Source organism: Muscardinus avellanarius, assembly GCF_963383645.1.
Source record: "Muscardinus avellanarius genome assembly, chromosome: 20".
Lineage (NCBI taxonomy): Eukaryota > Metazoa > Chordata > Mammalia > Rodentia > Gliridae > Muscardinus > Muscardinus avellanarius.
The window spans coordinates 20,398,494-20,424,721 of NC_137806.1; the positions used below are offsets into that span (position 1 = coordinate 20,398,494).

A 26,228-nucleotide genomic window follows, 5' to 3' on the forward strand; every position below is an offset into this window, starting at 1 on the left:
TGGCTTCCGGCTGTCATTGTAGTTTTCAGCTTCCTTTCTGTCGCTGGCTTTACTTGATGCCGCCAGTGTAGCTCCTTGGTGAGTTCTTCACAGTCTGTCATCTTCTGCCTCTGGCCTGCCTAATGTTGGGTCGTTGAGCGAGTCAGTTTTTTAAAATAATGTCTGTGGCAGGAAAGGAACATAAATGAGGCTTGTGTGCGTGATTAGAGGAGGCTGCTGGAGTGTCGTGTTAAGCAGGATTCTGGGGCTGCTGCCTCTTGAATGGGAAGGAGTGTGCCCACAGTGGAAGGGGCGCAAAAGTGCAGCGGATCGCCACGAGGTCCTGGATGACAACTCACACAGGCCCTGCGACGAGTAAGATACAAACACATCTTGGATCGCTTTGGGTTATGGGTTACCCTCTTCTTTAGACACTGAGATTTCCAAATAACTTACCCCTGAGTATGAAGGAAATGTTTTGAAAGGGCTCTGTTTTGTACTACTTAAGTTTTTATGTTTGTAAGTATTAAGTTTCTTAGTGATTATGTGATTAAAATTTTAAGCCATCTTTTTTTTTTTTTTTTTTGTCGGTACTGGGGTTCCTGGAAGCCCTTCTATCTCCGGGCTACACTCCCAGACCTATTTTTATATTTTTTATTTGGAAACAGGGTCTCTTAAGCCAGCGAGGCTGGCTCCGAACCAGCGCGATCCTCCTGTCTCCGCCTCCCAAGCGCCGGGATTACAAGCGTGCGCCACCATGCCCAGCTTAAGCCATCTTAATATTTATTAACTTTACTTAATGTTTCATATTTTATCAAAATTACATACGTAGTAAATTTACAGAAGTGCAGTAAATGCACTGAATGGAAAGAATCAGATTATTAATAAACTTATACAAGGGTTGTTGAATTTCTGGGTGTTTTATGATGGCAATAAATAGGCATGTCTGAATGGTGATTAGTTTTTATAATCATTTAATGTGTGAATAAATCTGAGAAAGTACATTTTAAAATGAATTGTTTCTGGTATGTCTTTCCTTTTGACACATATCACATATGACTTTTTTTGCAGGTTGGATTTGCTGCCATTTTATGCAAGATTGGTTGCTACATTGCATCCCTGCATGTCTGATGTAGCAGAGGATCTTTGTTCCATGCTGAGGGGAGATTTCAGATTTCATGTATGTATTTAGTGTTTATATTGTCATTTCATTATCTTCTTAAAAGTTGAGTGAGGATTCTTTAAGATCATAATTATTTTGTGGCAAATATAATTTAGAGATTTGATAGTGGCATAACAGTTCAGAATTTTATGGGATTCTAAAATTTTTAATGTAAATTTGTGCAGTAAAGCTTAAAATCGCTAAGTGATATTCCAACCTGGAGGGGAACTGTTAGCCATTCTCCAAGGTCAAGAAAAACAAGCCTCATGTGTGGTACTAGGAAAACTAGGATTGGCTGTGAAGAGTCAGGGATAGGGCCCCATAGGGCGCCTCTCTAGATACGGGGTCCAGATAGTGCAACATGAACGGTTCCATGAGTTCTGTGATCTCAGTGAATGCTGTTGTTGCTCGTGCTTTATTGATGCTTCCCTATAATCCCAGTACCTGGGAAGCAGAGGCAGGAGGATCACAGGCTCGAGGCTAGTGTGAAATAACTTTAAAAAAAAAAAACCCTGTTTCAAGATGGGCGTGGTGGCGCACGCTGATAATCACAGCGTTTGGGAGGCTGAGACAGGAGGATCACGCAGGTTCGAAGCCAGCCTCAGCTACTGAGTGGGGCTCTCGGCAACTTAGTGAGACCCTGTTTCCAAATAAAGTATACAATAGGTCTGAGAGTATAGCCCAGAGGTAGAAAGCCCCTGGGTTCCACCCCCAGTACCACCAAAAAAAAAATTAATTAATTAGTTAATTAATTTTAAAACCCTGTTTCAAAATTAATAAAATAAAAAAGGCTGGGGGTATAGCTCAGTGATAGAATATCCGTGGGTTTAACCCCAATACCAAAAAAGAAAGAAGAATATTTACCTTGGATAGTGGCGAGTTCTTTAAAGAACACCTCGGCAAATATCAGGGGCCTGTTACCAGCTTGCAGGCAGCTTCCTTTTATTTCTTTCCAGTTCTAAGAGTCAGAACTGACTATACACGTGTGGTTTTCCCAAGTCCTCGTTACCGGTCCTCGTTACCAGCCTTGTGGAAGTGGTAGAGCTTCAAACACAGGCTTGATGTGGTAAAAATGGTACTGCTGGAGGTGACTGGAAGTAGGCTTTAGTATACATTGGAAAGACATGAGATTCAAGCATTAGATCAGCCAGTAGAAAAGTTGTGTTTACAAAAATCTAGCTTTATATTATGTTGCTTGGGATGCAAATAAAATCAAGAAATGTTTGCTGTGCTCAGTACACGATTTACTGCACCCACTCAGGCAATTTCTGGGCTCAGGAACTCCTTGTACAGTTGGGAAAACAAGTGTAAATACTCACAAAAGGGAAGTAAAAACCTTTAACCCTTAAGTGTAATAAGTGTAAGGATTTCATGCTTGACTAGAAAATGAATTGGACAGTGAGTACTTTGAGTTCAGAGGAAGCAGAAAGTCTCATGGAAGTAGAATGATAGTTGAGTCTGGGAGTGTTAATTTATTATGAGCTTTCCAGTGCTAAGATTTTTCTGGGCCAGCTTTTGCTTAAGTGTATTTTCAATATTCATGTGTAGTATTAAGCAAGATAAGGTTTTTGTGTTTAGAAAAGTTTAAAAACACTGAACACAATAAAGTTAAATGGTTTTTATTGTGAAAATTCTCAAAGCCTTTTTTTTTTTTTTTTTTTTTGGTGGCACTGGTGATTAAACCTAGGGGTATTCTACCTCCAAACTACATCCCCAGTCCTGTTTTATTTCTATTTGGAAACAGGGTCTTGCTTGGTTCATTAGCTTCTGACTTACTTGCTGAGATGGGTCATGAACCTGTGGTCCTTTTGTCTTAGCCTCCCACATGGTGGGATTACAGGCATGTGCTGCCACATCTAGCTCCAATAAGGTCATGTGTTCTGTGAATCTTGCGTGGAACATGATATGTAACCCTATAAAGAACACACTTTGATAAATACTAGTTCAGGAATGGATACCTCAGAAGTCATGTTATTCTTGATTTTTATGATGTGTGTATTTATATACATCATATGTATTTATAAGATGTATTTATAAACATAGTGTATATATGGGTTTTTTATTTTATTTTGTTTTTGATGGTGCTGGGGATTGAACCTAGAGGCATTCTACCACCAAGCTATACCCTCAGCCTTTTTTTTTTTTTTTAAGACAGGATCTTGCTAAGTGCTGAGGCTGACCTGGAACCTAATATCCTCCTGTCTCAGCATTCCAAGTACTGGAATTATAGGCATGCATCACTACAGCTGGCTTCTTCTTGTTATATTTAATCCTATAGTACAAACAAGGGGCTGTTTTAATAGTGGACAGTATAAGTTTGTTGAATACATATACCTCTCAGTCAAACCCCAAATTAAACAAAACATAAAGTGCTGGGCAAAGTATAATTAGAGCCTTTAGTAAAAACTTAACATTTAGAAAAACCTCTATCCATGTGACTCCCCCCTTCCCCCTGTGTTCTGGAAATGCTGGGGTGGGAGTTGGGGTCCGCGTGGTTATTTTTTTGTTGCAGTGCTTCATCACAGTGGAAAGATGAGATTTTAGGTACACACTTCAGGATCCAGTGCTCTTAGGAAAGAAGGGCAGGGTGTCTGAGGGGAGCCGGTCACCTCTGCCTCCTCCGAGCCTGCCCTGCCCACCTCCAGATGTGCAGGGCTGGCCAGGCACTTGTGTCAGGCTGTGGACAGACTCGGCGCTCTCCAGCCTCACGGTCTCCCGTCCTCTCTCTGCTCTGCCCTGGTCTCTCTTCTCCGCTCTTTCTTCACGAGGTTCCAGGCCTGCTTCCCTTCTCGGCTAGTGGGGAAGCCGGAGCAGAGGAAGTTCAAGGCTAGCTTTGGCAACCTGTGAGTCCCTGTCTCAACTTTTTTTTTTTCTTTTTTGCAGTACTGAAGATTGAACCCAGGGGCATTCTACCTCTGAGCGATACCCACAGCCCTATTTTTTATTCTTTAATTTGAAACAGGGTCTCACTGAGTTGCAAAGGGCCTCACTAAGGTTGTCCGGAAACTGTGATCCTCCTGTCTCAGCCTCCCAAGTACTGGGATTACAAGCGTGCACCACCATGCCTGGCTTCCCATCCTTTCATTTCCTTCTTTCTTGCATATTTTAGATTATTTTCCTCTCTACTCTGGAATTTGCCCCCTGATTCATTATCATAGCACACTGGCAGCGACTGCCAACATTTTCTGAATAGCCTATCATTTGATTTTTCTGCTAGCATTATAATTTAGCCACTTTACTCCAGTGCTGTAAACATACTTTCTTTGCTGTTATATTTTAAAGGATAATATTTACATCCTTTAAGATGTAAATATTCTTAGGGCTTTTTTTTTTTTTTTTTTTTTTTTTTTGGCAGTACTGGGGTTCCTAGAAACCCTTCTACCTCCGGGCTACACTCCCAGACCTTTTTTTGTACTTTTTTATTTGGAAACAGGGTCTCTTACGCCAGCGCGGCTGGCTTCGAACCTGCAGGATCCTCCTGTCTCCGCCTCCCAAGCGCAGGGATTACAAGCGTGCGCCACCACGCCCGGCTGTTCTTGGGAATTATTAAGTGAGATTATATGCCGGCAGTTTCCACACAGTGCCTGAACATAAATATCAGTGCCACAGTAATAACCCCTCTGAACTGCCCCTCTCTCCAGGTTCTTCCATATGATCACTACCCTGTCTTTTGGCTGAGTTTATATGTTGGGATTTCCTAGACCTTTTTAGGTTGTTGTACTGGGAATTGAACCCAGGCTACGCTACCAGCTGTATTTTTATTTTCAAACAGAGTCTTAGTAAATTGTTGAGAGTCTCACTAGTTGCTGAGGCTGTTTTTGAAGCTGCCATCCTCCTGTCTCAGCCTCCCAAGTATTGGGATTATGGGCATACCCTACCACGCCTGGCGTCACCCTCCATTTTTTTTTTTTTTTTGGGCGGGGGGGTGGGGGATGGAATCCAGGTGCTTTCTACTTCTGGGCTATACTCCCAGACCAGTTTTTTATATTTTATTTGGAAATAGGGTCTTACTAAGTTGCTGAGAGCCTCACTAAGTAGCTGAGGCTGGCTTTGAACCTGTGCGATCCTCCTGTCTCGGCCTCCCAAGCGTGGGGATTACAAGCGTGTGCCACCACGCCTGGCTCTTTACCCTCCTTTTCGTGGAACACATTTTACGTGTGCTTCAATTAACATTTGTTTCTCAACAGCCCCAAGTCCCCAAATTTGTGTTTCTTGCCAGAAACTCTTTCCTGGTACTTAGAAAGTTTTCATGTATTTCCTAGGTATGTCCCAAAACAAAACTTACTTTCTTCTTAACTTTTTTTTTTTTTCATGTGATACTGGGGATGGAAATTGGGCATTCTACCTCTGAGCTACATCCCCAGTCCTGTTTTATTCTTTTTTATTTTGAAACACAGTCTCCCTAAGTTTCCAGGGCCTCACTAAGTTGCTGAGGCTGGCCTTGAACCTGCATTCCTCCTTTCTCAGCCTCTCAAGTACAGGAATTACAAGCTTGTACCATCATGCCCGGCTCTTTAAAAATGTTTTTATCTTTTACTTACCCAAATCTGCTTTTATATGCTCCCCATGAATTTACAATATTTTATCCAACCCCTAAAGCCGCTAAGATTTAGGAGCCAGTGTTCAACAGTGAATTCTGTTGTTGCTACTTTTTCAAACATTTCAAATCTAGCATCTCTTTACACCTACTACCATGTGTTTCATGGTCCATTGCTTGAGTTAAGCTAATAATATTCTTTAACCAGGCGTCCCTGTTTCTGTCTTCTGTCTGTGTCCACTATATTGTCACAGTCTGATTATATTAACCCCTCACTTAAGAACCTCAGCTGAAAAGTAAAGCTGATGAACAAAAACATTATATGACATCTCACATGCAGTTAAAGATACTCTAGTTAAAACAAACTTGCAATCTGACAGATTAGTGAAAGTAATAGCAATGAAAAGCCAGCAGCGTTTTCATGGACTTCATTTAGGTAGGACTTTGGAGAGAGTTTGCAGACCCTCAGCATTCATGCATTGGGCAGCTTGAATAATCTAAATAAGTAACCCCATGTACCGAACACTATTCAGATCATACATTGCAATAGGGGAAAACTGATCATCCAAGTGCCCCTTGAGTTTTTAGAATGGTCAGATAATCACAATGTTGAAATGGCACAGAGCCACTGAAAATTATTTTTATACAAAAATTTTCATATTATAGCTGGGCGTGGTGGCGCACGCTTGTAATCCCCGCGCTTGGGAGGCTGAGACAGGAGGATCGCACAGGTTTGAAGCCAGCCTCAGCTACTTAGTGAGGCTCTCAGCAACTTAGTGAGACCCTGTTTCCAAATAAAATATTAAAAAAAAAAGGTCTGGGAGTATAGCCCGGAGGTAGAAAGCCTCTGAGTTCCACCCCCAGTACCACCAAAAATTTTCATATTATAGAGAAAGTGCTTTTAAGTAACAAGATATAAAAAATCTTACATATAATAAATTTATAGTTATGTTGAAATGTTTAGATAGTAGCAATTATGAAATAATTACACATAAATGTATTAACAGTGGCTGACATTAGATAGTAGAAACAGGAATATTTTTGCTTTCTTTTCTGTGTTCTCCAGATTTTCAATAGCTCTTCTTTAATGATAGAGCAGATGACTTTTACTTATAAGCAAATCACTCTCATTTTTTAAATTGCTTGTCTCTCGACTCTTTTGATCAACCTTTTTTTATTGGTTAAAATAAGGTCACATGTCCCCAACTTGAGTACATTTATTTTAAACTTGTATACATTTGCAATTGTACCAAATATCTTATGTACATTATATAATTTTTAAAAAAAGCAAATGGGAAGGTGTAAGGTAAAGTGTATAAATGGAGGTTCCAAACCACTCAAATCTGGTAGATCAAGAGTATTGCACACCCTACATTTGAGGACACTGTCCACAGGCTTATAAAGAAAATTGATTTTACTCCTTTATACACTAATACTGATTAACTGGTGCATGCGTAGCACACAGTGGGTTTTCAGAAAAGCGGATTGGATGAATGGATGAACAGAGTTAATGTAAGTGAGCAAATGATGGAGGAAAGAATCTGTTGAGGCGAGTGTCTGGCTTTCCCAGGGGGCCACTGGATTCTTCCTGTAGGGGAGTAGTAAGTAAGGCTGTGCATGTGTTGGCACGTCCAAAAACTTACTCAATTAATTAAATTGGAGAAATCTTTAACAAATGAGCTGCAGGCAGCATTTTTACTGAGGATGATTGATTATACAAGTCTTATAAAAGCCATTATTGAGCTAACAGTGACTAGAAAATGTACATTGTCAATTCATCCATATTTAGTTTTGCAGAAACAGTTTGGCATATCTTTGATCATAAGGTTTCAAGAAATGAGTGAACAGTACTGAATGGCAAGTTACTAATTCCTTTTTTACAAGTTACAGCCATTTGAAATGCTTTGAGTGTTTTCATTTGAAAACAAGGAGTGAGCTGGGCATTGTGGCACACACCTATAATCCCAGTACTTGGGAGGCTGAGAGAAGAGGGTCACAGGTTCCAGGACAGCTTTAGCATGCATGTCAGAATAATGAGACTCTCATCAACCTAGTGAGACCCTGTTTCCAAATAAATAAAATCGGGCTGGGGGTTGTAGCTCAGAGATAGAATGCCTCTGGGTTCAAACTCCAGCACCACAAACAAAAGAAGAAGAAAACAAGGGACCAGTTCCCTTAGTGTTTATAATACTTCATTTAAAATTATATAATTTGTAGATGCTAAAAAGTTGAACCCATAGAAATTGAAAATAAAATAGTGGTTGTAGCCGGGCGCACACTTGTAATCCCAGCATTTGGGAGGCTGAGACGGGAGGATTGCGGTTCGCAGACAGCCTCAGCTACTTAGTGAGGCCCTCTGCAATTCAATGAGAGCCTGTTTCAAAATAAAGAAAAAAAAATAGGGCTGGGAGTGGAGCTTGGAGGTAGAATGCCCCTGGGTTCCACCCCCAGTACTGTAATAAAATGAAATAGTGGTTGTAGAGTTCCAGGGTTGGGTGTGGTGATGGAGAGAGGGTGGTTAATGGGTCCAGAGGTACAGGTGGATAGGAAGAATAATTTCTAATATTCTGTAGTACAGTAGACAACAATTAACTAGAGATTTCACAGTAGCTAGTGGAGGCTGGGGAGGTAGCTTGACGGCAGGACCTATGTTTGTTATGCCCTGTGTTCAATCCCAACACCACCACTTCCCACAAAACGCAGAGAACTAGTGGACATTACCCATTGTCTGTGTGTACTGAAATGTCACACTGTACCCCATCAATATGTAGTTACTGTCAGTTAAAGATAAAAATATATTTGAAAAATTCTGTGATTTTATCACTTTAGTTACAAAGCTCAGGAATACTTAAAACTGTGTAATATTTCATAGTAGCTGAAGGAGAATGTACATGCAGAATCTCTGAAGGAGATTTTAAAAAGTCTGTGTATTTCCCAGCCCACTAACCTTAACGATACAGCTTCAGGCTATAGTTTTTAGTTTTTAGTTCTTTAGTTTATTTTTTTGCGGGTCTGGGGATGGAACCCAGGGGCATTCAACCTCCGAGTTACACCCCCTGCCCTATTAGTTATTCTTTATGTTGAGACAGGGTCTCACTAAGTTGCAGAGGGCCTTACTAAGTAGCTGAGGCTGTCCGTGAACCGCGATCCTCTGATCTCAGCCTCCCAAATGCTAGGATTACAAGCATGCGTCACCATGCCCAACCCAAGCTACAGTTTTTAAAATGCTTTCCTTTACATTTGTCCCCTGGGTTTCTTTGATCATAAATGTTCAGTGTAATTTAGAAAATGCATAAAATAGAAAGGAAAAAGGAGAGAGAAAAAACACTTTTGACACTTCATGGTAAACCTTGTTAACATTTTGGTGTTCATCTTTGCCTGTTTTTCTCTATAGTTTTTCATGAGCGAATTATACTGTGTGTACAATTTTCTCTTCTCACTTAGAAGCACTTTACTCTTTAAACACCATCCTAAAGATTTTATCATCTCCTTTTGCCCTGTGCAATAACTGCTCCCTGTCAAAGTGTAGTCACTGTCACCATTATCATTGTTGATCTTCATCTGATTCTAGCAGCTGGGCAGACAGGCTCCGGGAGCTTGTGTTGCTCAAGGTTGTAACTCCCCAGTGATCATTCCCTGCCCGTGTTCTCACTGAAGAGCTCTTGCTCTTTCACTTCACTGTAATAAGTGAAGGGCAAACCTTTCATTTGCTTGTTCAGTCGGTAAACATTAATGCCCCTGTATTAGATATACAAATACACAGTGATAGATGAAATTAACAACTAATATGTGTTGGTACCTCTCTTGTCCCGATCGCTCTTTCCTGTACTTGACATGTGTTAAGACTCAGCTCTGCCCTATGTGCTCCAGTTTACACAGTACGAAATTGAGGCACAGATTATAACTAAGCTCTCGTAGGTGATAGAGTTGAAATTTAAACCCAGCAGAATTGGTCCAGAGCTCACTCAGTCTGTCCTTGAAGGTCACAAGGTAATTTTATGAGACTTTCATGTGCAGTGCTTATCACTTGTTTGTGATGAAGGGTCTTTATGAATACTGTGTTCTTTTCAAGATTACAAAGCTGAAAGTAGGTGTTGATTCAACATTACTTTGTTAAAAATAAAAGCGAGAACCTAGTTCTGTCCTTTATTTGTCTCTAATCTTAGGCTCTTTTGTATGTGTAAGTGATGTGACCAGAGTAAAATTTTGTATTAAAGTTGAATTTTTGTGATTATATTTTTGCTTGATTTGTTGATGCTTCAAATTAAATTAAGTTACAGTGAATCTCCAGTTTGCTCTAAGTTTTTAGTAAACTTGTGTGTGTGTGGAACTGGGATTGAACCCAGGGGCATTCTACCTCCGAGCTGCACTCACAGCCGGATTTTGTATTTTGAAGCGGTCTCACTAAGTAGCTGAGGTTGGCCACGAACCGGCGGTCCTCCCGCCTCAGGCTTCCAAGTACTGGGATTACAAGTGTGCGCCACCGCACCCAGCTTAGTATTGATCTTGATCAAGTAATTTGACAATTTTGTGTTCCTTTTTTTTTAACCAGTTAATTAGAATAATGACTATTTTCCTTTCTTAGAATGTTCTTACATGGAAAAAATGAGTATTCTGGAAAGAACACTAAACTAATTAAAGACACTACCATATTATGGTCATTGTTCAAATGAAAGATTTTTAGACTAGGTCTTGTTTTCTATTAAAAGTATAATTCTGGAGTCAAATTTTATTATACTGTTTTAATGGATTTTGCTGCATTTGTTATTTATTGAAATTTGTGTCATAAGCAGAGGACTTAAATTTGCAAAAGATGTCTTATTTTGACTTGCAATAAAAACAACAGTGATTATATCATTGCATGTTTCACTGTAGTAAATTTATAGTGGAGATGGGAATATAGTTCCTGGAAACCTTAATAATATTTTTGCTTAAGTAAGCTTTTGGCATTTGTATTTTTAAAGCAGCATTTGATAAAACGTGTTTCTTATAATATTCATTGAATGGACTGTTAACAGGCTCCATTTCAAATGGAGGGCATAATGTTGCTAAACAAATGTGAGGATTATTTATTTATTTATTTATTTATGGTGGTACTGGGGTTCCTGGAAGCCCTTCTACCTCCTTATACTTTTTATTTTGGAAACAGGGTCTCTGTAGCCAGCGCGGCTGGCTTCGAACCTGAGAGATCCTCCTGTCTCCGCCTCCCAAGCATGGGGATTACAAGCGTGCGCCACCACGCCCGGCTGAGAAACATTGATTTAGAATAAGTTAAACAGGTTTCTTTAAGAGCCTCTTTAAGGATGAAAAATGCATTGTTTCTTCAAATTACATGGCCATCAGCTGTTTTGCATAGCACTTTCTAGACTGGTATTACAGTAGCAAAGTTTTCCTTAAAATATTTGAATATAGCAAGAAATATTTGAAATATTTAGAGTAAATTTAAAGATCTTAAAATAACAATTGCTATCACAGAGATTCAAAATATTAATTATCTAAGCGCTGTCTTTTTTTCTTCTAAATCGTAGGTACGAAAAAAGGACCAGATCAATATTGAAACAAAGAACAAAACTGTTCGTTTTATTGGAGAACTAACTAAGTTTAAGATGTTCACAAAAAATGATACACTGCATTGTTTAAAGGTTAGTACTGAATTGCTAATTTTTAATAGAAAATTCTTAAGTTTTGCTTATAATTAGTAAAGAAAAGAAATAGGGCTGGGGGTGTAGCTTGGAGGTAGGGTTCCATCCTTAGTACCGCAAAAAAATACACACACACACACACACACACACACACACACACACACACACACGGACAGAGTACATCAGGTATTAGTTGAAAGAATGTAAGACTTGATTAAAACAGCTGTGTGATATCTACAAGAGATATCCTTAAATATAAAGACAAGAAAGTTGAAAGTAAGAAGATAAGGAAAATATAACATGGAAGTACTCCTCGAAAGAAAGCTAGTTTTACTAAACTATTTTCAAAGTAGATTTCAAGGCATGAAGTATTATTAGAAATAAAGGCTAATTTGCAGTGATGGAGAGATTTATTTTTTTTTTAAAGCGGTACTGGGGATGGGAACCAGGGGAATTCTACCTCCGACCTACACTGCCAGCCCTATTTTTTATTCTTTATTTTGAAACAGGGTCTCGCTGAGTTGCGGAGGGCCTCACTAAGTAGCTGAGGCTGTCCGTGAACCATGATCCTCCTGTCTCCACCTCTCGAATGTTGGGATTGCAAGCGTGCGCCACTGTGCCCAGCAGAGAGATTATTTTTTATTTTTTATTTTATTTATTTATTTATTTTTTGCGGGTCTGTGGATGCAACCCAGGGCCATTCAACCTCCGAGCTACACCCCTTGCCCTATTTTTTATTATTTTTTTTGAAACAGGGTCTCACTAAGTTACAGAGGGCATCACTAAGTAGCTAAGGCTGTCCGGGAACCGCGATCCTCCAGTCTCAGTCTCCCCAATGCTGGAATTACAAGCTTGCACCACCACACCCGGCTTGGAGAGATTATTTTAACAGGAAGGTATTTCATTCCTGAGTCAATCAGTATGCATCCAAAAATATACCTTCAAAATATGTAAAGCAAGCCAGGCTTGGTAGCGCACACTTTTAATCCCTGTGCTTAGGATGCTGAGACAGGAAGATCACACAGGTTCGAAATCAGCCTCAGCAACTTAGTGAGGTTCTCAGCAACTTAGTGAGACTCTGTTTCCAAATAAAATATGAAATAGGTCTGGGAGCTCTGGATTCCAACACTAGTACCACCAAAAAGAAAAAAGAAAAAAAAGTAAAGCAAAAAATTTGGCAGGTAATGGAGAAATAAGCCCATGATAAAACCTGTCATTTGATAGAACAGGAAGACAAAATCAGCAAGCATTACTATGCAGAATTTGATCAACCTTGATCTGGTTCTCAACATTGACATAATTTATAATCTCTATTTATACCCAGATCATTTATCAGTCAACCATAAAGTCTGAGCAAATTTTGAGAGGATTGAGATTATGTTTTCTGTTCACAATGGAATTTTATTTTATTTTATGGTACTAGGGGTGGAACCCAGGGGCTTTTCTACCTCTGGGCTATACTTCCAGACCTATTTTATACTTTATTTGGAAACAGGGTCTCACTAAGTTGCAGAAAGCCTCACTGAGTAGCTGAGGTTGTCTTTGAACCTGTGTGATCCTCCTATTTCAGCCTTCCAAGTACTGGGATTCCACACCCAGCTTCACAATGGAATTAAACTAGAAGTCAATAACAGTAACAAACTATATGTGGTAAAGCTGCTGCAGAAAGATGAAATAATTCTTCTACATTTGAAAATGACCATTCCTCTACTAAAATTGTTTTTCTCTATAACAGATTTCCCACCATCTCTATTTCTATGGGATTTTTAATGGTTATATTACATAAAATGGATTTTATGCATTCATATACACTTAGAACACTGAGTTAAACCAAAATAAACAAGGTCTACCGCATAGTTTCTTAGAGTAATTAAAATACTAATAGTCATTGTAGATATTTAAGGGTTTAGATTTTCTCAACCTCTTCAAAGAGGAGATGGTATAAGATAAAATACGCTTAGGGAAATTCCAGATGGCATTTGTAATAGATATTGTACAAATTTTAGAAACCCTGTAATTATAAATCATCATGCCCTAAACACATATTTAAATGTGTTAATATATTTTTTGTAATAATTCTTAAAAATATCTAAGAGCACTGATTTATCTACAAGAATATTTGCCATACCTTTTTTTTTTTTTTTTTTTTGCGGGTCTGGGAATGGAACCCAGGGTCATTCAACCTCCAAGCTACACCCTCTGCCTTATTTTTATTCTTTATTTTGAAACAGGGTCTCACTAAGTTATAGAGGGCCTCACTAATTAGCTGAGGCTGTCCACAAACTGCGATCCTCCAGTCTCAGCCTCCCGAATGCTGGGATTACAAATGTATCCCACCACACCCAGCACCATACAACTTTTAAAAGTAAGAAATGGGAGGCAAGCTGGGCGTGGTGGCACACACTTGTAATCCCAGCATTTGGGAGGCTGAGACTGGAGGATCGCAGTTCACGGCCAGCCTCAGCTACTTAGTTGAGGCCCTCCACAACTCAGTGAGATCCTGTTTCAAAATAAAGAATAAAAAATGGGGCAGGGGTTGTAGCTCAGAGGTAGCATGCCCCTGGTTTCCATCTCCACACCCACAAAAAAAAGAAAGAAATGGGAGGCAATTTAGATGTCTAATAAGTAAATCAGTTAAGTTTTAATCTAGTTTATATTATGCATGCTATGTACTTTGTGAATCATGGCTTAGAATGATAAAAAAAGGACTTGAAAAAGTTCTCATGTCACCGGACATGGTGGCGCACACATCTAATCCCCTCGATTGGGAGGTGGAGACAGGAGGATTGCGCAGGTTCGAAGCCAGCCTCACTGGCTTAAGAGTCCCTGTTTCCAAATAATAAAAAATATAAAATAGGTCTGGGAGTGTAGCCCGGAGGTAGAAGGGTTTCCAGGAACCCCAGTACCACCAAAAACAAAAAACAAAACAAAAACTTATCATGTCAAGCTAATGAAACTAAGTTATTAAATGATATAACCTGTTTAAGTTGATTTGGTTTTTAGAAAATATACACAGAGAGATTGAGAGTATAAACAATAAGATGCTGTGGTAATATGTTTAAGTTATATACAGTGAGCAAATAATAATTTTATAATAAGAATTTTTCAAAATGTTGTGTAGGCCAAAATAGTCATTGAGAAAACGTTATCTGTGTATGTGGCATTTACTTAAATATGGAACAACTAGTAATAAATATGGATAGGACTTTGACATTAGTTTTTATATATCTTCCCGAAAGGGAATACATCAAATATACTAAAATTTTCAATAAAATTTTTATAGTGAGACACAGAGATACCCAGCAGTAAAACTCACTAATTTTATAAAGTTGACTTTTGTTTTTTACCTTGACATTTTGTAAGTTGTTACACGTATTAGGTGTTATGTACTCCGTTCTTCCTTTATTAGTGTTGAAGTGTTGTGTATGTAGTTTTCATCATTCTTATCATTCCAGATGCTTCTGTCAGACTTCTCTCATCACCATATTGAGATGGCATGTACCCTGCTGGAGACTTGTGGACGGTTTCTTTTCAGATCTCCAGAATCACACCTGAGGACCAGTGTACTTTTGGTAAGGGCTTGAGGATCCTGATAAGAAGTTAAGGTTCTTGATTTACTCATTTACTTCAGGGTTTAAAAATATTGACGTCTGTCATGTGAGTACAAACATTTCTGCCTATAGTGGGACATCCCCTGTGATGTTCTCAGAACTGCCATAATGTAAACTATAGGAATGTTCTCACTTGGCTGCGGTGAGTTTACAATATTACAAAAGAGGAATTAAGTTAAACTTATAAAACTTTGGGCAGAAGAGTTCTTTTTTTGTTGTTTTTGTTTGTTATGGGAACTGAACCCGGGAACATTCTACCTGCGAGCTACACCCACACCGTTCTTATTTTTGATTCTGAAAGAAGATCTTGTCAATTTGCTAAGTCTCTTGTTAAATTGCTGAGGCTGGGCTCAAACCAGCTGTTCTCCTGTCTCAGCCTACCTGGGTTTACAAGCTTGTGCCACCACAGCTGCCACATACAGCAAGAGAGAGTGAACTTCATTCTTAAACACCTAAGATGTTGAAATGAAGCCGGGTGTGGCGGCACACGCTTGTGATCCCAGCATTCAGGAGGCTGAGACAGTAGGATCATGGTTCGCAGACAGCCTCAGCTACTTAGGCCCTTTGCAACACAGTGAGACCCTGTTTCAAAATAAAGAATAAAAATTAGGGCTGGGGGTGTAGCTTGGAGGTAGAATGCCCCTGGGTTCCATCCCCAGACCAGGAAAAAAAAAAAAAAAAGATGTTGAAATGGCCGTCGTTGTTTATTAAGCAATCATGTCAGGTTTGTGAGTAGCTAAGGGTTTTCTTGTAGCCCTTGAGAGAGGAGTGTGAGAAGGTGACTCACATCAATGTAGAGATGAGGGGTGGAGAATAACAATGAGCTGTGTGGAACCTTTTAGAGGTTGACCTAGTAAGACCAAGATTCTGACTTGGGCAGTCTGCGTGGATTGTGGGTCTCCACAGGGGTAAAGGAATTAGGGAGGGAACAGATGGTGAGTTGGGTTTGAAGCATGTTTAGGCTCTGAGACAGCCTAAAATGTATTCATGCTTACTTGAGAACACATGGTTTAGCCAGTTTGCACTCAAAATTATTCTTGACTAATGGTAAAATTAGTCTAGTGCATGTGTATGAATGTGTCTGTTGGGGGTAGTGGTTCTAAAGCAGTTTAACAGGTTCAAACTTAATCTAGATTTAAAACTTTATTATATATGTAAAAATGATATATTAAAGGTGCATTATATTAGTCCCGCACAACAAAATATTGTCTGATCTAAATGTGTGTATTATGGAAATTGGAAACTCTGAAGAGGATGATGATTGGATAGATTTGTGGTTTCTGCTGTGTGTGTGTGTGTGTGTGTGTGTGTGTGTGTGTGTGTGTTTATATGTGCAAGGTAGGTACTAGGGGTTGAACCTAGAGGCATTCTACCTTTGAGCTACACCCTCAGCCTGATTTTCTTTTTTCTTTTCTTTTCTTTTTAACGGTACTGGAGATGGAACCCAGGGGCATTGTACCTCGAGCTACACCCCCAGCCCTATTTTTTATTCTTTATTTTGAAACAGGGTCTCATGAGTTGCAAAGGACCTCACTAAGTAGCTGAGGCTGTCCACAAACCGCGGTCCTCCAATCTCAGGCTCCCAAATGCTGGGACTACAAGCGTGCGTCATCATGCCTGGCTTCCGATTTGGAAACAGGGTCTTACTAGGTTGATGACCGTCTCACTACTTGCTGAGACTGTCCTGGAACCTACAGTTCTCCTGTCTTAGCCTCCCAAGTACTGGAATTAGAGGCGTGCACCACCACACCCAGTTAGATCTTGGGTTTTTTCTCTGGGTTGATGCTGAACAAGTGTAAATAAGTTATAAGACCTTGGAGATATGTCAGAGGTATATGGTACCACCCAGATGGGTGGCACAACTCTGAGGAGTTTATTCTCAAGGAATAGCCAGAGCCACTCCTTTATTATATTGTCAGTCCTTCCTTTCCTTTCAGTCACTCATACCTTGCTTTCCTTTTTTTTTTTTTTTTTTTTTTTTTTTGGTGGTACTGGGGATGGAATCTAGAGGCTTTCTACCTCCAGGCTATACTCTCAGACCTATTTTATATTTTATTTGGAAACAGGGTCTCACTAAGTAGCTGAGGCTGGCTTCGAACCTGTGCGATCCTCCTGTCTCAGCCTCCCAAGTGCTGGGATTACAAGCGTGTGCCACCACGCCGGCTAACCTTGCTTTCCTTAGTGTTCATATAGTCTGACAGTGTTATGAAACTAAATTTTTAATAAAGTTCTGTGGATATTTTATTGGGTAAGGGCTAAGGCTAAATAATCATGGACTATTATGTTGTAACAATGACTAGTAGTATAACAGTTAATGAAGTTATATACTCTTAGGAATACCTAGTGTTGTTTGTTTTCTGTTACTGGGACTTGAACCCAGGGACATTTTACCTCTGAGCTACATCCAAGCCCTGTTTTTTATTTTTTGCTTTGAAATAGTCTTCCTAGGTTCCTGAGAGTCTTGTTAAGTTGCTGAGGCTGTCCTTGAACCTAAGATCCTCCTGTCTCAGCCTCCCAACTACTGGGATTGCAGGCATCCACCAGCACACCCTGCTCCTTTTTCTAACTTTCTCCTGAAATGTTATCACTGATAATAGAAGTTAAGTTAGGAATTTAAAAAAAAAACTTAACATGAAAGTGTTTTGGTTAATTTGAACATTTTATTTCAGGAGCAAATGATGAGAAAGAAACAAGCAATGCATCTTGATGCACGCTACGTCACGATGGTGGAGAACGCGTACTACTACTGTAACCCGCCTCCAGCCGAAAAGACCGTGAAAAAGAAACGGCCTCCTCTCCAGGAGTATGTCCGGAAACTTTTGTACAAAGATCTCTCTAAGGTTACCACTGAGAAGGTAAACTTTTATTTATTTATTTATTTATTTATTTATTTATTTATTTACTTACTTACTTACTTACCTACTTACTTACTTATTTTTGTAGTGCTGGGGATCCAACCCAGGACCTCATGCATGCCAGGCAAACATACCACTGAGCTACATCCCCTGCCTCTGAGAAGGCAAATCTTAGCTGTATTATAGGAGTTAACTTGAAAGTTTTGGCAGTGCTGAACTTACATAAAGTCTAGGAGAAGCAGGATATGGTGATGCGCTGCCTGTAAAACTGGTACTTGGAAGGCTGTGGCAGAAGGATCGCAGATCAGCCCCAGCAACTTAGACTTTCAGCAACCTAGAGAGATTCTGTTTCAAAATAAAATATAAAGAGTTGGGGACATGGCTCTGAGGTAGAATGCCCCTGGTTTACGATCCTCAGTAAATCTCAATCTCTCTCTCCTCTCTCTCCTCTTTCTCTCTCTCTCTCTCTCTCTCTCTCTCTCTCTCTCTCTCTCTCTCTCTCTCTCCCCCCCCCCCCCCCCCATGTAGGGATAGATTTCCAAAAAGAATTGGGGATGTGGCTTGGAAGTAGAATGCTTCTGAGTTTAATTCCCAGTAACTAACATACACACACATAAACACACACATGCACACTGTAGGAGACATGTAGAGTTTGATTTCCGAGCCCCAGTTCCATTTTGACTGAAGTAGAATGCCCCCCGGGTTCATTCCCCAGTAAAACACACACACACACACACACACACACACACACACACACACACACACACAGTCACACTTTGTAGGAGACATGCAGGGATTGATTTGCAAGTCCCAGTTCCATTACGACTGATTTTTGTACAAGTCATCCTAAGAAGAGAATCATATGATGATATATAATGCTTGGGTCATGTGCTTTGTTTTTATAACGTTTTATTTTTATGAAGAGTAGCTCATTTAAGTGTAACTATGCTAGTTATGCTGTATATACAAAAATAAGTATATATACATATACACAAATATATTTGAGGCTCTTACTGTATCTAAGGGTGTGTGTGTGTGTGTGTGTCTGTATGTGTGTCTGTCTATCTGTCCAGGGCATTGTACACGCTAGGCAAGCCCTCTACTCTGAGCCATGTTCCCAGCCCTTATCTCTGGTGTTGTGTAATAAATTTGCTCTTAAGTTTTTCACATAAGTTCAGGGACTCTTAACCTTTAGTGGGCTTTAAGAAGCCCGTAATCCCTCTAAAATTTCATAATTTTGAATGTTTGGCTATCTTTATTTTTCTGGAGAGAGGGTCTGAGCTTGCTTTAGGTTCTCAACAAGGATCAATTTCCAGAAAAGGTTAAGAGCCATTGGCCTATTATCTTAGTTATTCTAGTTATCTTGTAGAAATTCACTCTTAAGATGTTGAACAAAACATTTCCTGGTTAACCCCGCACGTTGACACATAATATGAGTGCAGAGCTAATTTTCTTTAGTGTAGAGAGTGATAAGGAATTTGATAACACAGCTTTGAAAATTGAAACCATCTTCCAGAGTCAGAGGCAATAGTTGTTTAAAACAGTTTGAGAATTAGCTAAAGGTTTGAAACATACTATGTGCTTATGTGAAGACCCAGAGGTGTCCAGCAAAGGTGATATGAGAACACATTTAGTGTTTGAAAGATGTTATTATAGAGTATTTAGACATGAAAGGATATTTTTCAGTCTTCCAAAAATCTCCAGTTTCTTCCAGAATAAAAATGGAAAGAGCTTGATTATAGTTAGAGCTCTGTTGATTATCTTGTTACTGGCAGAAAAATTGAAAAGTAAAGTTGACATTTTGGGTGGACACTTATAATGTGCCACTTTCCTATGTACTTCGCATATTTTATTTTTTTATTTATTTTTTACACATACACAGAGGTTGGATTTTTTAATTTATTTTTATTTATTTATTTATTTTTTGGTGGTACTGGAGGTGGAACCCAGAGGCTTTCTACCTCCGGGCTACACTCCCAGACCTATTTTATATTTTATTTGGAAACAGGGTCTTACTAAGTTGCTGAGAGCCTCACTAAGTAGCTGAGGCTGGCTTCAAACCTGTGCAATCCTCTTGTCTCACCTCCCAAGCGCAGGGATTACAAGCGTGCGCCACCACGCCCGGCTACTTCACATATTTTAACTTGTCTGATCCTTACTAGAAGCTGTGAAGTATAAATACCTTTACCATCTTGCATTTTACACAAAAACTGAGGTGGTTGTACCACATTTATCCTAAGTGACCTTTTAACTAGTTCAGCTTGGGTTTATTGCTCGAAACTAATGATTTTTTAAAGTGAAATATTTACATCAAAACGTTCACAGAAGAGAAAATACTGTTTTTGGTAAAGCTTGAGTAATTCTTTCAGTGACTTGAGTATATGACTGTGTGTTGTTTACTTTATTGAAGAACTTGAAACTCTAGGAAATTGGGAAATTATGGGAAGGTTTAGAAAGAATGATAATATACTTTGACATAGAGTCTCATTTTACCTATCTCTAAAATAGAGAGCCTGATAAAAAGCTCTCCAAAGTGCTATTTCCAAAGTTTTTTTGTCTCAAGCCAGGCGTGGTGGCGCACGCTTGTAATCCCCGCATTTGGGAGGCTGAGACAGGAGGATCGCACAGGTTCGAAGCCAGCCTCAGCTACTTAGTGAGGCTCTCAGCAACTTAGTGAGACCCTGTTTCCAAATAAAGTATAAAATAGGTTTGGGAGTAGCCTGGTGGTAGAAAGCCTCTGGGTTCCACCCCCAGTATCACCAAAAATAAAAAAATAAAGTTTTTTTTTTTTGGTCTCTGTACAATAATAATAAAGCACTGATACTATTTGTTCAAACAACTATGTGCTTATCTTAATAATTTAAACAAAATTTTCTTCATTTAGGTGTTGAGACAAATGCGAAAGTTGCCCTGGCAAGACCAAGAAGTGAAAGACTACGTTATATGTTGTATGATAAACATCTGGAATGTAAAATATAATAGTATTCATTGTGTAGCCAACCTCTTAGCAGGACTAGTGCTCTACCAAGAGGACGTTGGGATCCACGTTGTGGATGGAGTTCTAGAAGATATTCGTTTGGGAATGGAGGTAATAAGGACTTCCTTTAATAAAGTCACCAAATGGGAGAGTTTGTGGGAAATATAAACTAGACCCTTTTCTACTTGGTCTTATTCACTACTGCCTCTGTGGAGTTTAGATTTGTTAATAAGTCTTGGTATATCTTATTTTTCTGTTGTTATCTCACACTAGTACTAGAATGTTTGTGCTTTTTTTTTTTCTCTTAAATTCTGTGAAGCTTATTTGGACAAACTATACTAAATTTTTATTATTTCTAGGCCTCTATCAAGGTTGGAAGTATAGGAATCTATAAAAATTATTTTAGAGAAAATTAATTACTTTATAAGGATTTTCTCCAGCCCTTTCTTCCTATAAAACGTAGGCTTTTTTTTTTTTTTTTTAATTGATAGGTTACAAAGAAAATGGTTATGGGAGCTGGTAGGGAAAATTAGTTTTAACTATTTTAGCAGCAGTTCACTTAATGATTCAATACTTGACTTACTATCAGACATGTTCTTTTTATTAAAACATTTTAAAGATATTTCCGAGAGAGGATGAGAGGTCATCCAGGAGTAACCCCATTATTAGAAAAGAAGTCAAGAAGCCATTGTAGTTTCTGTGTTCGTTGCTCTTTGAACAGTGATAATGTTAGAGAGGAAAATTTAATATTTGTAATGCATTACTCTTCAGTGAAAATCTGCGGTTTTGTCTTTTAGGTTAATCAGCCTAAATTCAATCAGAGACGTATCAGCAGCGCCAAGTTCTTAGGGGAACTTTATAATTACCGAATGGTGGAATCAGCTGTTATTTTCAGAACTCTTTATTCTTTTACTTCGTTTGGTGTCAATCCTGATGGTTCTCCAAGTTCCCTAGACCCTCCTGAGCATCTCTTTAGAATTAGACTAGTATGCACTATTTTGGATACCTGTGGCCAGTACTTTGACAGAGGTTCCAGTAAACGAAAACTTGATTGCTTCCTTGTGTATTTTCAGGTATGTAAGCAGAGTAAGTAGTTTGGCATTACTTAATATATTACATGTGTTGCCAAAGCATTGGTGAAGAAATGTTACAGTATTCATGTAAGATATGTTCATAATTAGGTTATTTTTATTATTCATGTAAGGATACTTTTAGAGATTTAAAAGTGGCCGGGGTGGTGGCGCACGCTTGTAATCCCCGCACTTGGGAGGCAGAGACAGGAGGATCGCGCAGGTTCGAAGCCAGCCGCGCGTGCTGGCTTAGGAGACCCTGTTTCCAAAATAAAAAATGTAAAATTAGGTCTGGGAGTGTACCCCGGAGGTAGAAGGGCTTCCAGGAACCCCAGTACCACCAAAAAAAAAAAAATTTATGATGGATTCTATTATATAGACATTCTAATTACTTTTAACTTTTATGTTTGAATGTCAGACATGGTGGCGCACGCTTGTAATCCCAGCATTTGGGAGGCTGAAACAGGAAGATCCAGATTCACGGCCAGCTTCAGCTAATTACTGAGGCCCTCTGCAACTTAGTGATTCTGTTTCAAAATAAAGAATAAAAAAAGGGCTAGGGGTAGAGCTCGAAGATAGAATGCTTCTGGGTCCCATCCCCGGTACTGCAAAAAAAGAAAAAAGAAAAAAAAAACACTTTTATGTTTGAGAAAGACCATTAATTTTAGAAATTATTTTGGTATAATTATGAGTTTGGTATAGTAACTTATATATTATAGTATTTGATGACCAATTTATTAATTAAATTATTATTTTTGTTCATTTGATATTCTCATCTATGTTCTTGTTTATTGTCTCAAATTCTTGTTTATAAAGTTTTATTTTTTATAAAGAAAACCATCCTTAGAGACGGTGTTACTTTTAATACAAAGAAATATTTGTTCATATTTTAATTTTGGTTAATTATATGAACTTGTAACTTAGATAAGTACAGTATACATTAAACTTAGTACAGATACAGGGGCGGTCCTATAACTTTATGAAGTTTGCACCCCAAAAGTTAACTTGTGGGTTGACTGATTGGAGCCCAGTCACCATTTCCCATAAACACTGACTGCAGTGAATAGCTCACTCTCAGGTTCTTAAGATCTTACTGAATAAAATCCCAGCATTAGCTGGGCGTGGTGGTTTGTCATCCCAGCATTTGGGAGGCTGAGACAGGAGGATGGCGGTGTGTGGGCAGCCTCAGCTACTTGGTGAGGCCCTTTGCAATTTATGAGACCCTGTTTCAAATAAAGAATAAAAAAAATAGGGCTGGAGGTAGAATGCCCCCTGGGTTCCATCCCCAGTCCAAAAATAAATCCAACAGTACCATAAGATTCTATATAATAGCAATTGTTACAATTTAATTTACCCATTATTAAAGAAATTATATTTAACATTACGATTTGAGATGTCCAAATATATCTATGATGCTATATTAAATTGGGGTAAATACTCTTGGGGAATTGCAGTTCATTATCTTTTTCCTACCACTGTACCTTTGCAATATAGCACAACTTGTTACTGCTTTATTTTCTGAATTGGTGGGCAAAAAGTGGGGAGAGGAGTTTGCAGATTTGAGGGTCTGATTCCCTGTTGTTTGTTGTTGTATGTAAGGACTCTTAAGTTAAAGATTATTAAAAACCAGTTTTAAGCCAGGCATGGTGGCGCATGCTTGTAATCCCAGCATTTGGGAGGCTGAGACAGAAGGATTGCACAGGTTCGAAGCCAGCCTCAGCTACTTAGAGAGGCCCTTTGCAGCTTAGTGAGACCCTGTTTCAAAATAAAGAGTAAAAAAAGAGGGCCGAGGGTGTCGCTCAGAGGTAGAATGCCTCTGGGTTCCATCCCCAGTACTGCAAAAAAAAAAAACAAAAAATAAAAACCAGTTTTGCTGCAGAATAGCAATGGTAACTGTCAGCATCCAAGTAAAGTCTCTTTCAGAAGAGACTTTACTCACCTCAGGCTGAGGGAGGAGCACTCAAATATTGAGGGGCAAAAAGAGACAAAGGCATTTGTCCAGAGTGATTAACAGACAGACGTGTAGCAGAGAGAGATGTAGGGAATAGGAGTCCGAGTGCGGGAGGCCCGAGGGGCAGGGCCACTGTTTCCACCTAGACGGGGCATAGGGTTGAGTTGTTGGACGAGATCTTCTGAACGCTAGTGTGCGTGTGCGTGTGCGTTCACGTCACCGGGGACGTTGTCAAGATGCAGGTTTTATCTAGGGCAGGGGCCCAAGAGTGTCCCTGTCTCACAGGCTCCCAGGTGGGGTCCGCATTCTGAGGAGCAAGGACCTCAGTCAAATTAGAGAGGACAAGTAAAGCCCTGGGGGATACTCGCTCATATAGGAGTGAATTCTTAGGTTGTGCTTTCAGGTAATATGAATTTGGGAATTAGAACAAGGGCAAAGTAGAAAGAGGAATCTAAGCGAGGAAGAAAGAAGGAAATAGCTGCACAGTGCCATGTGCACAGTAGATGTTCAATAAATGTTGATGACAAGTACTGGTTTTTAAGTATTTTAAAATCATATTTTAGATGCTATATTCAACCTCTTAAAAGTCAAAGTAGATAGCATAGAGAAAACTTGAAAATATTTTCAAAACTGGCTTTGAGTCTGGTGGTTTTCATAATATTAAATATGTGACTTCGGGATAAAGAAGTGAAGGTTTCTGCCTTGGTTTCAGAATACCTAAAAATGTACTTGGTAGTTTATTTGTAAATTTCCCATGTCTTAAAAAAATAAAAATAAAAACCAGCCAGGTGTGGTGGCGCACGCTTGTAATCCCAGCATTTGGGAGGCTGAGACAGGAGGATCGCAGTTTGCAAACAGTCTCAGCTACTTAGTGAGGCCCTTTGCAACTCAGTGTAACCCCGTTTCAAAGTAAAGAATAAAATTCAGGGCTGAGGGTGTAGCTCAGAGGTAGAATGCCCCTGGGTTCCATCCCCAGTACTGCAATAAATAAATAAATAAACAAACAAACCTATAACAGTTACAGTAAAAATATATTTAAAATAAAGTCAGCAAGTGGCTCAAAAACTGTTTGGATGGAAGGAAATAATTGAACTTAAAATCATTGCTGTTGCCCAGTAATAAAAATGGTAGGTTTCTTTACAATCTTTTAGCTTAATTACTAAGTTGGTAATATTACAATGCAATTTATTATTTTTAAATATTTTTGTCATTAATCTCTTATGGCTAAATTTATTTTTTATTTGTTGTCAGCGTTATGTTTGGTGGAAGAAAAGTTTGGAGGTTTGGACAAAAGACCATCCATTTCCTATTGATATAGATTACATGATCAGTGATACACTTGAACTGCTAAGACCAAAGATCAAACTTTGTAATTCTCTGGAAGAATCCATCAGGCAGGTGCAAGACTTGGAACGAGAATTCTTAATAAAACTAGGTAAGCAACTAATTACAAGAGAGAAAATGAAGGTGTTTTGGCAGGTTGTTCTAGAATTTGCTTAATAATGTTACCAGAGTTTTACATTTGAATACTTTCTATTTTTGATATCGACGGTGTTACATAATAGCATTAGGTAAGACTGTGGCATGCTTGGCTTCATTAAGAAACCTCAAACTGAAATAAAGCTCAAGCAGGCCTTTTTTTTTTTTAAAAGGTGGTTCTAGGGATTAAACCCAAAGGTATTCTACCTCTGAGCTACACTCTGAGCCCTTTTTTATTTTTTATTTATTTATTTTATTTGAAAAAGCCTCTTGCTAGGTTGCTAGGAGTTTTGCTAAGTTGGTGAAGGCCGGTCGTAAAGCTGTGATCTTGTTTCAGCCTCTGAAGTTCTGGGATTACAGGCATGTGCCACCACGCCGGTCTCAATCAGGTCTTTGAAGGAAGCGACGGTGATGGAAAAACACAGTTCTGTCAGCCTCTTAATTTTAGGATCTTTGGTTGCTGAACAATGCAGCTCTTATTTGCACAGTGTGTATTTTCAACACACATTATTCCTAAGAATGTGCAGGCTAGAGATCACCGAAGAGAGTACCTGTTAGAATTTTGGCACAGCTCCACAAAATCTCAGACTTTACTCACTGGCAGATTTGCCTCTAATTCTGAGTAGAGAAGTGTGCCACTAGAGGGTTGTCTGTACACTTGTCACAGCTCTGCCTTAGCACTGTGGGACCTTAATCGCTTTGTCCACAGAGATGACAGGCACAAGGTTCATCCTACCAGTCTGGCTTGGTTGCTCATGCTCTCATCTTGTTTTTTCTTGTTTTATCTTTTTTTCTTTTGTGGTACTGGGGGGATTGAACCCAGGGGCATTCTACTGCTGAGTTACACCCCAGCCCTTATTTATTTATGTATTTATTTATTTATTTATTTATTTATTTATTTATTTATTTATTTATTTATTTTTCAGTACTGGGGATGAAGCCCAGGATCATTCTACCTCTGAACT

The 26,228-nt window shown here is 39.1% G+C and overlaps 1 protein-coding gene across 1 annotated transcript in view; it reads left to right on the plus strand.

The window, feature by feature from the left end:
• Window positions 1–26,228, plus strand: part of UPF2 (UPF2 regulator of nonsense mediated mRNA decay) — a gene marked incomplete at both ends in the record, with an annotated part of 103,564 nt that overhangs the window by 46,821 nt on the left and 30,515 nt on the right. The window contains 7 exons of the mRNA XM_080716938.1: window positions 1,051–1,159; window positions 11,207–11,320; window positions 14,776–14,892; window positions 17,601–17,786; window positions 20,671–20,874; window positions 21,561–21,836; window positions 25,036–25,219. Of these exons, the coding sequence (XP_080573064.1) occupies window positions 1,051–1,159; window positions 11,207–11,320; window positions 14,776–14,892; window positions 17,601–17,786; window positions 20,671–20,874; window positions 21,561–21,836; window positions 25,036–25,219 (1,190 nt within the window). The remainder of the gene's footprint in view (window positions 1–1,050; window positions 1,160–11,206; window positions 11,321–14,775; window positions 14,893–17,600; window positions 17,787–20,670; window positions 20,875–21,560; window positions 21,837–25,035; window positions 25,220–26,228) is intronic.